We start from the raw sequence: 10,265 nt of genomic DNA, 5'->3' as shown, positions 1-10,265 counted from the left end.
TTGTGATTCCTTCCTGGGACTGGGCACCCCAAGGTCTCTTTGAATTTAATTTAAGGGAAGCATCAGTCTTTTGTATGCTCTTGGCCACGTCCCTCCCCTGCCCTGGGCCGTAGTTTTCTCATCTGTAAAAATAAAGGAATTGGATTAGATAATCCTAAGAGATCATTGGGGTACCTGTCCCTGTCCTAGTCTGGGCCTCAGATTTCTCTTCCGCAAAGTGGAGGGCTTGGCCTTCACTAGCTGGTCTCCATGGCAGCTGAAGGACTTTCTGTCAAGGTGTTTCCTGTTCTTGGTCTCCCAGCCTCGGCCCTGCTCGCCCCCCCTTGCCTCCTGCTGCACTATGGAAACCACTATCAGCACTTTCAACCATACACCCCCCTCTGTCCTTGCCTGCTGTCTGGCTGCCCTTCACGCCTCATCAAACCCAAAACCATCCTCTTCTGCATGCCCTCATTTGCTACTGGCCATGGCCTGTAAGCTTTCTGGGGGAGAACGTGTCTCACTTCTGCCTACATCCCCAGCCCCTAGCACACGGCTTAGGAAGCCTTTGATTACATGGAGATAGTTCCAGTATAAATTCATATGCTGGTTCCTAACTACTACCTGGCAGCCTAGTGTTCTTCCCTGATGGACTCCTAGTCCAGTCTCCGTGAGAGCTGTCTCCAGACCTTCTTCCTTTTCCTCACTCTGTATCTCGGCCTCCTCTACATCTTGCTGCCTCGTGTCCTTTGTGGAGGAGGCAGCCCGTGCTCTCCCCTCCCTTCTCTGAGAGCTTGTCCTTTCAATCCTCCCCTCTTGTTATCTGCTTGTCTCCTTTTAGGCTGCCTCCAAACATGCCCAGGTCTCCCCATCCTTAGAAACCTTCACTCTGCTTCCCTCTTCCTTCATCAACCGAAATTTGTCAATGGTTTACTATGGGTCAGATGCTGTGCTAGGAGATGGGGCTGTCCCCAGCCACCCCCCCAAAGACACCCTGCTTTCAAGGAGCTTACCTCCTATCCGGGGAGTCAATGAATGCATAAATAATATATGTACAATAAATGCAAGGTAATAAGTGGGAGGGGGGCTGGCAGTGAGGGATGGTGGTAAATGGGGATCAGGAAAGGTACGGGGTTTGTGCTGCGTCTTCAAGGAAGTTAGGGATTCTAAGAGGAAAAGCTGAAGAGGAAGCAAACTTCAAGCGTAGAGGAGGGATGGTGCCAAGGCACTGAGACAGGAGATGGAGGGCCTTGGGTGAGAAACCATCACATTGATCAACATATGTTTACTAAAGTAAATACTAACTCTGTACCAAGCACCATGCTAAACACCAATGCAGAGGAGTCTGAGACACAGAGAGGTGTGGAATGGCCACCTTCTCACTCAACCCACCCACTTTCTCTTCCTAACTTCCTCATTTCTGTTGAGGGTACCACCCTCCTTCCGGTGACCCCCCCCCACACACCAAGTAGCTACTGCACAACAACTCTTTTGCCTGTTCTCTTCTCCACTCACACCTCCACCTTCAAGCCCTCATCATCTCTTTCCTGGCTTATGGCTTCCAGGCTCCCCACTCCCCAGCACATCTTGCATTCGACTCATTGTCCAATGGATCCATAGCCTTGTCCATGTGGCTGTGCCCTCCAGTGACATTGCTCTTAGCCTATCTGAGCCTGCTCACCCTATGGAGCTCTTTTGTCCACATCCTTCCTAAAGATAGTAGCAAGGATCCACTCAATGTACTGGACAAATTGTCTTTACTTCCACTTGTCGTCTCAAGGAGGTTACTGGAACATCTGGGCAATTCATTGGTTATCCCCTCTTGTCACATGGCCAGTTCATGGTCTTTCCCAATCATGAATGAGATCCTTCACTCGTTTTTGCCACAGTTCCTTATTTGTCTTATGCTGCAGCCCACTCCTGACCAAAATTCACGTCACCACTGCTTTCTGTGGGATACTCTTTATTTTTTTGGAGATCTTCCATGACTTGCCCAGCTATACAACAACATTGATGGAATACTGCTTTTTTAAGAATGAGTGCACAAGATAGAGCCCTGGCCCTGGAGTCAGGAGGACCTGAGTTCAAATCCGTCCTCAGACGCTTGACACTTACTAGCTATGTGACCCTGGGCAAGTCACTTAACCCCATTGCCTAGCCAAAAAAAAAAAAAAAGAATGGGGCTCATGTGTGTGTGTATGTGTATGTGTGTGTGTGTGCGCACGCGTGTGTGTGTGTGTGTGTGTGTGTGAGAGAGAGAGAGAGAGAGAGAGAGAGAGAGAGAGAGAGAGAGAATGAGCTTTTGTTTTAGGGAGAAAATTGGGGTTTCAAAGACCTTTGCAATGTCCTAGAGATGATTCAACCTGTTCTATTCATCTTGTTTACTTCTGGCCCCAATTTGCTGTGCATGTGTTGGGGGGGGGAGGCAATGAATTTGATCTCTGCCTCCTTCAAGTCCCAGCTAAAATTCCACCTTCTACAAGAAGTCACTGACCATCACCCTTAATTCTAGCGCCTTCTCTGAGATTACCTGCAATTTATCTTTTACATGGTTGTTTGCATGTTATCTCCCTCATTAAACTTTGAGTTCCTTGAGAGCAGAGACTGTCTTTTGCCTTTCTTTGTATCCTCAGTACTTAATGCATATAGTAGGCTGGAAATGTGCTCCTCCTGTTTCTTGGAATGCCTGGTTTTTTTTTTCAAAATTCATCTTATGCATGAAGCTTTGCCTACTGAAACCCAGCTGCTAGTGCTGTCCACCCCCAGACAACCCTGCATCCATTTTGTGTGTGTGTGTGTGTGTGTGTGTGTGCGCGCTCATATATACTTTGTATACAGTGTATACTCTGGGTACAAATTCCCTATCCATTCCCTTAGAATGGAAACTCCTTGAGGGCAGGAGTTGTTTCTTTTTTTATCTTTGTGTCATGTTTGCTTAGCATGGTTCTAGGCACATTGTAGGTTTTTAATAAATTCCTGTTGATAAATTGGATCCCTAGACTAGCTTTTTAAAACTAATTTTAGGGGGCAGCTAGGTGGCACAGTGGATAGAGGTCTGGCCCTGGATTCAGGAGGACCTGAGTTCAAATCTGGCCTCAGACACATAACACTTACTAGCTGTGTGACCCTGGGCAAGTCACTTAACCCCATTGCCTAACCAAAAAAACAAAAAACAAAAACAAAATAAAAACTAATTTTACCTTACATAGGTCTATGTCATACCCGTCCTGATGAAAAATCTTTAGTGGCTCCCTCTGGCTTCCAGGATGAAATATAAAACCCTAACTTTGAATATTAAAAGGCCTTTACAGTTTGGCTCTGGATGACCTTTTCATTCTTATTTGTCACCACTCCCCTTTACACATTCCATGTTCCACCCAAAACTTCCCTCCTTTAAAGGAAGCAATTTGTTGTTCAATTGTTTCAGTCGTGTCTGACCCTGCTTGGGGTTTTCTTGGCCAAGATACTGGAGTGGTTTGCCATTTCTTTCTCCAGCTCATTTTGCAGATGAGGAAACTGAGGTAAATAGGGTGAAGTGACTTGCCTAGGGTCACACAGCTAGTAGTGTCTGAGGCTGGATTTGAACTTGGTGGGATGAGTCTTCTTGACTCCAAGTCTGGCGGTCTATCCACTGCAGCACCACCTAGCTGTCATTATGAGGCAATACCACTTCTAATCATCTTCCACTGCAGTAAGATCTTTAAATTTTATCAAAAATTTTATAAAATATATAATAATTTATATGATTTATGCAATAAATACATAATAAATATTAAATATACAAAATGTAAAATTTTATTAAAAATATATAGTCTAAATCAGAGTTGCCTTTGGCTTTCGTGTTTACTAAATGAGTCAAAAAATATTGTTTAACTAAGCTGCTTTTTAGGCTCTTTTGGTCTCTGTCATGGTGATTGATTTGTAATTGATCTGCATCAGGTAAGCTTCTCTATAAAGTTGGAAACTGCACAGCATTCAAACCCTGAGTATTTTATATTTTTTAGGCAATCAATTGTTTTATGTGTTACCTCATTTTGTTGGCATATAAGCATACATAGGAAATACTGACAATCATTTTTATTTCTTCTGGTTTTGTGATTTCACATGGCTAATTTGGCACAACTCTGATGGGCTGGCCAAATTAGAATGCCAAACAGACGTTTGCCTACAAGACTATTTTATGGAGAACTCACACGAGGCAGGAGCTCACACAGAGGTCAGAAGGAAGAATACAAGGACACTCTCAGGGTCTCTCTGAAGAACTTTGGAGTCGATTGTGAGACATGGGAGACACTGGCACAGGACCACTCAGCAAGGTGCACCCACATCAAAGAAAGCTCTGTGCTCTATGGGCAAAGCAGAACTGTAGGAGCTCAAAAGAAATGTGAGATGCACACATTTAGAGACATCTCCACTCCAAATGTTCATGGGGACTGTTTGTGCCTGACCTGTGGTAGACCATTCTGGGTTCATATTGGTCTGATCCGCCACAGCCAGACACACTGTACCTTGATCCAAATATAGTGATGTAATTTTGATCCTCTTCGAGGAAGAAGGACAACCACCACCACCTGGCTTTGTCTCCTAATATGGAGAAGGATTGGCCGGGCCTTGCTGATCTCAAAGCTCGTTTTCCATGGTAACGTCTGAACTATGGTTCTCCCTGGCAGTGTGGGTCAGAACCAGGAGCAACAATGCCTTCTTATGCTTTTCTTTTTAAAAAATATTCATGACACGTCGTCGAGATGCTTATTTATAGTTTACAATTCTTTGTTCCTTATTTCTGATCATTTCCCACCATCTTCACTTATTCTCTTCGCACTGAAGTCATTGGGTATCAGAGGTCAATACTGTGGCTTCTTCTCTCCCATTAAACTCCATCCCACCTCTAGAATAGCTCCAGCTATAAACTGCCTTGATATGTTACAGATGACTCCTAAGGCATGACCAAGTTTCAGCCAATCCAGAGATGATTCCCTTGGAACACTGGAAATTCCAAGGGCTTTGGCACTTAGTCTAACGGCTATGATTGATTAAATGATTGAATGAAGGACATGAGCATTTATTTAGCACTTACTAGGTGCAAATCACTGTGCTAGGCACTGGAAATACCTAATGAAAACACAGTCACAGTCTTCACTCTTGACTACGGATAGCTCCCATTTTAATTGGAGAGGCAACACATGTAGGTTTCATGCTGGATGGATGGGAAAATCTCATGGTCTTTGGAGGGCAACAGCAAAGCAGATGGCCATGTTTCCTCTTTCCACTGCCATTTCCACTGATAAAATCCCATCGGCTTACCTGTTGGTCCTCTCACTGTGAGATCCTTGTACAATGGTGAGTGCCCAAGCCCAGGGCTGGCCTGCCTTGCATCTGGCAGCTGCTGGAGGTGGCTGGTCCCTTCATCCGGATGTGAGGGCTTGGCTGGAAAGAGGACCAATGGTATAAAGGACACCGCTATGCCCAGGACTCCTATGCCCACATGACAGCTGGTGGCAGCTAATCAGTAGTTGTTGCTTGCGGTGATGAGAAAGGTGGTTTCCTTCCTGCTGGAAGCCTGCCTGGCAGTTTGGGCATTGCTCCTCCCAAGACTTTTGGGCTCAGGGTCCTGGGCTATCCCCATCGGGTCTGGGGGGAGATGGTTGTCAAGGTGGTAGTAGGGGTTTGACTTGCCTGGCACATACCGCTTCCTGTCTCTCCCTTAGGGTGCCCCGCTGCTTCAGCTAGCCTGGCTGGCCAATACGGTTGGCTTTCCATGTTCTAATGTGGAGAAGAATCAGTTGAGCCTTGATCTCAAAGCTCATTTTCCACGGTGATGTTCTATGGTTCTCCCTGGTCATGCGGGGGGGCAGATCCAGGAGTCCAGGTGCTTGATGCCCTGAGAGCTGCGGCTCTGAATCGGGATGGGATGCCTTGGCTCGCCCTCCTCCCTGAGGGCCATTTGTGGGAACGTGGTCATGGAGGCTTCTTTGCTGTAAGCATTGGACAAGATGTGGTTGGGGGTTCCTTCCAGCTCTGAGCACCAGGCTTAAATCTCTCAGCTGTGTGACTGTGGGCGTCAGTTCATTCATTCATTCATGTATTCGCGAATTCATCAAATAAGCCTTTAGTAAATGTCACTATAAATCAGGCACTGTTACATAAAAGTGAGGCAGCCCTCTCCCTCTGGGAACTTCCAGGCTTTTGGGGCCTCAGTTTCCTCATCTGTAAAAGGAGGAGAGGAAATTGGGTTGATCTCCGAGCGCACTCCCAGCATCCTTGTCCTGGAGTCCCGCGGAGATGGGTCTCAGTTTCCTCTGCTGGGAGGCCGAGGGTGGGGCGGGCCAAACCTTGATGTCTAAGCCCAAAGAAGCCCGGAATCTTGCTCCCGAGGGCATCGGTTTCCAACCGGAGCACTTTTTGGGCGGGCCCAGAAGTGTCCCGCAGCCCAATGTCCCCTCCAGCAGCGGATCCTCTAGAAGCAGCTGTCTCGGGTATGGCCAGGGAAAGGCTGCGGTGGGGGTGGGGTTGGAGGCCGAGTGACCCCTCCCCACCTAGGGGAGCATAGAGAGGAGAGAGGGGGGATAGAGAGGATGGGGGGGGAGGGGCGTAAACAGGGATGCTGGGGCCGGCCTACCGAGGGGCAAGGAGGAGAGGCTTTGAAGGTTAAGGTAGTGGGGGCGGGGCGGGGGGAGATGGAGAAGGAAGAAGAGACTTCGGTGAGAGGTGGAGGGACTTGAGAGACCCTGGAGGACCCTCGCTCTAGGATCCCCGCTTCTCCTGCCCTCCCGACACTCCCAGTTGGATGGAGGGGGAGGGTATAGAGCCACTTGGAGGGAAGACAGACTAAGTAAGGAGTGAGCAAAGGAGAAGGGAGATCAGACATGGAGCTCCAGGCCCCATGTGGGCTGGGAGGAAGCCCTTTGGGTTGATGGATCAGGGAAGACTCCTTGGAGGAGGTGACCTGTGAGCTGAGCGCTGAAGGAAGAGTGGGACTTTAGCAGACCATAGTAGGGGAAGGAGAGTCACGGGGTCATAGGAACATGGGTGTAGAGCTAGGAGTGGCCTTAGAGCTCATCTAGTCCAACACTCTCATTTTGCAGATGAGCAAACTGAGTTTCAGAGAGGTTACCTGACTTCCTTGAAGACACTGATATTAAGTAACAGTTTCAGGATTCAAAAACACATCCTGGGACTCCAAATCAAGATTCTTTTTGTTTGCACCTTTGCACCTCAGCACCTTGCTGAGGCCATGCTAGGCATATAGTGACAGAATGTAAGTTTCTTGAAAGCAAGGACTCTTTTGTTTTTGTCTGTGTATCCCCAGCACTAGCATGTAGCAAACTGCATGGTACATAAGTACTTAATAAGTAATCATTGGATTGATTTTGAGGGATGACATGAAAACAAAGAATGGAAATAAGGCCAGACATGATGGACGTTGGATGAAAGTGCCATTTGGCTGGAGTATACAGGATGCGAGGGGAGCAAAATTGAAATAAGGCTGGACAGCTAACTTGGATACAGGTTGTGGGGAGCCTTGAATGCCAGGATCAGGAGTTTATATTCTACCCTGTAGGTCATGGACAGCCACTGAAGTGTTTTTGATAGTGGAATGATGTGACCATAGCTGTACATTCAGAAAGTAGAGTGGATGAAAGATCATTTATTAAGCACTTACTATGTGCCCGGGTACTGTGGATACAAATACAAAAGCAAAGATAATCCCCGCCCTCAAACAGTTTATATTCAAATGGAAGGAGCATCCAATTTGAAATCCGAAGGCCGTCTTTGCCACTTACCGGTTGTGGCAACTGAGGCCAATCACATTCTGGGCTTCGGTTTCTACTTCTGCAGCTCTCTAAGGCCTAACATCTCTAAGTCTTACTGATTTTCTAGGATGATTCTGAGAGTGTGTGGAACTGAGCTTTGAGGAGTTTGCTGTTGTTACACAAAGTGCCTTGTATTTAATGAATACTTGTTGATTGATTCCTAGATGGGCACTCCCACCAGCCTGCTCTCCCGGACTCTGATCTTCCACAGTTCACATTGGAACTAGGGGAGATTCCACTTCTTGCACAGTCCCATAGCAGTGGCTTCCTGTCCGGTGCTAGGCCCAGGAGCCAGTAGGGCCCACTCCTGGGAAAGGAAGCTCCTTTTGTGGTCCTGGGGGCAGATGGGAAGGAGGGAGAAGAGTGGAGGAGAGCTGAGTCAGTGGTGAAGGATGGTCATCCCAGCTCTTAGAGGCTGTAGAGAAAAATGAGGCCTCTAGAAAAGGGAGAGTGGGGAGAGAGATGTGGGGGTGTCAGAAGAAGGGATAGGGAGACCCTGGAGAGGGAAGTGGGGAGAGACCACCTGAGGAGGCCTTATAGTTGGGAATTAGGGGAGAAAAACCCTGGGGCTGGGAAGGATTTAGCTAGAAAGGCCTTGTGCTGAGTGGTCATTCAGGGAACAGAAGGGGGTCAAAGTTGGGGAGGCTCTTTAGAGAGGGAGACGATGGAGTCAGAGGGACATAGGATAGGGGAAAGCCAAGGAAGAGGAGGCCCGACTCTCACAGACAGAGCACACTAGATCAGTAGTGGAATGGAGTGAAGGTGGGCAGGATGCAAGAAGTGCAGGGGCTGGGAGAGCCAGGGTTCCAGTTAGAGGAGCGTGGGGCTCCGTGGGGGCAGAAGGAAAAGAGGGCCCAGTTTGAAGGACTTGAACATGGCGCCAGCTCTGTAGTGACTGGGTGACCTTGGGCTGGGTCGGGCCTCAGTTGCCTTCCTTGCTTGTCTAGGTCCCAGCCAGCTCCACACCCCCTGGCCCCCCTACTCAGCAAGGGTAACCCTCATGCCTGGGCTGAGCCCTTGGGCATGGGGGAGTCCATCCTGGAGATCACAGAAAAGGGGACACGATGAGAAGACTCTGCCCCTTTGGCACCGGGGAGTCTGGAAGGGACATAGCAGAAACCCTGGGAAAGAAAAACACCGTGGCTTTGGGCAGGGGGGTGCAGAGAGCCGAGTGGTCCAGACTAGCCAGGGTAGGTGGGGCTTAAGGACGGAGAGCTGCCCTTGGGCCCGAGGGGAAGCTCTGGGTGCCGGCCCGCAGAGAAAGGCACCAGGATCGTGGGTGACTGCCCTTAGGGGCGATGCAGTCCCACGAGGGTAGAAGCAGAGGCCAGGAGGGAGGCCGTTAAGCCCTTCTCCGTGGTCTTTTGTCTGCCCCAACAGGCCTCCTGGGCACCAGCGCTCCGTCCTGATGCAGCTGCTGCCCCCGGCACCCCTCCTCCTCCCCGGAGAAGGCCATGGACGCCCCTCCATCGAAGGCGGCCCGTCCGGGCTCGCCCGTGTCCCCTCCTCCCCCGAGGCCGGGCCGGTTCCTGCTCATTGACGCCAACGGGGTCCCTTACACGTACACGGCGCTGGTGCAGGACGAGCCGGGCCCCGCGGGGGAGGCCGGCAGAGGCGAGCGCGGCGCGGGCTGCGCGCCCCCTCGGAAGCGCCACGGCTGCCCCGAGTGCGGCCGCGTGTTCGACAGCGCCCTCAGGCTGCAGAGCCACCGCGTCTCCCACTCGGAGCTCAAGCCCTTCGTTTGCGGGGCCTGCGGGAAGGCCTTCAAGCGGTCCAGCCACCTGTCCCGCCACCGCGCCGTGCACCAGCCCGGGGGCAGCCGGTGCCACGCGTGCCCGCTGTGCCCCCGGCGCTTCCGCGACGCCGGGGAGCTGGCGCAGCATTTCGGGGGCCACTAGGTGGGGAGGGAAGCGCGGCGCGGAGCCTGCCCGGGAGGCGGAGGTCCTGGCTTCGAATCCTGGCAGCTGTGCCAGGCCCCCGCGCCGGGGGCGGGGGCGGGGGCGGGGGCTGGAGCAGACGCTCCCCAAGGCCCTTCCGGCCGGTAGATCTGACGGTGTGGGAGACCCTCCCTGCTGAGCCTCCGGACAGCGGGGAGGGAGGCCCCTGGCCAGCCTTACTACCGGGCCCGGGGGTCCCCGCTGCGGAGCGCCAGCTGGGTGAGTGCCAGGCCCCCGGGCCGTCTGTGGAGGGCTCGGCCGGAGATGGATTGGAATCCTAGACCCCGGGGCTTGCGGCGGGACCCTAGCCCGGCCCTTGTCGTCTGAGCCTCAGTTTCTTGCTCTGTCAGTTAAGGGGGATGGATATGAGATCTCCGAGCACCCCGAATCCTCTTGTGGAGGAGGGACATGATCCTGGCTCCCTGGGCTTGTATCGGCTTCCTTTCAATAAACTCTCCTGGATCTGACGTCATTCATTTGTGGGCGGGATCTGAGCGCGCCTGCGCACGGCTGCGGGGTTCGGGGAACCCTCCCG

The 10,265-nt window shown here is 51.0% G+C and overlaps 1 protein-coding gene across 2 annotated transcripts; it reads left to right on the top strand.

Moving 5' to 3' along the window:
* The first annotated feature begins 4,417 nt into the window (after positions 1-4,417).
* LOC114041516 (zinc finger protein 580-like) lies at positions 4,418-9,759 on the top strand. Of its 2 annotated transcripts, XM_027859977.1 has the most exons (3): positions 4,418-6,455; positions 7,065-7,237; positions 9,174-9,759. In XM_027859977.1, exon 3 carries the CDS (start codon positions 9,248-9,250, stop codon positions 9,689-9,691), a length of 444 nt encoding a protein of 147 aa, XP_027715778.1. In that variant the 5' UTR covers positions 4,418-6,455; positions 7,065-7,237; positions 9,174-9,247; the 3' UTR covers positions 9,692-9,759. The 2 variants fall into 2 exon arrangements, with proteins under 2 accessions (XP_027715778.1, XP_027715777.1); XM_027859976.1 differs by lacking the exon at positions 7,065-7,237.
* Positions 9,760-10,265: the final 506 nt, after the last annotated feature.

This window comes from Vombatus ursinus, unplaced genomic scaffold (genome assembly GCF_900497805.2).
Source record: "Vombatus ursinus unplaced genomic scaffold, bare-nosed wombat genome assembly UNPS02014175.1, whole genome shotgun sequence".
Classification (NCBI taxonomy): Eukaryota; Metazoa; Chordata; class Mammalia; order Diprotodontia; family Vombatidae; genus Vombatus; species Vombatus ursinus.
This window is presented reverse-complemented; position numbering and strand designations above follow the sequence as displayed.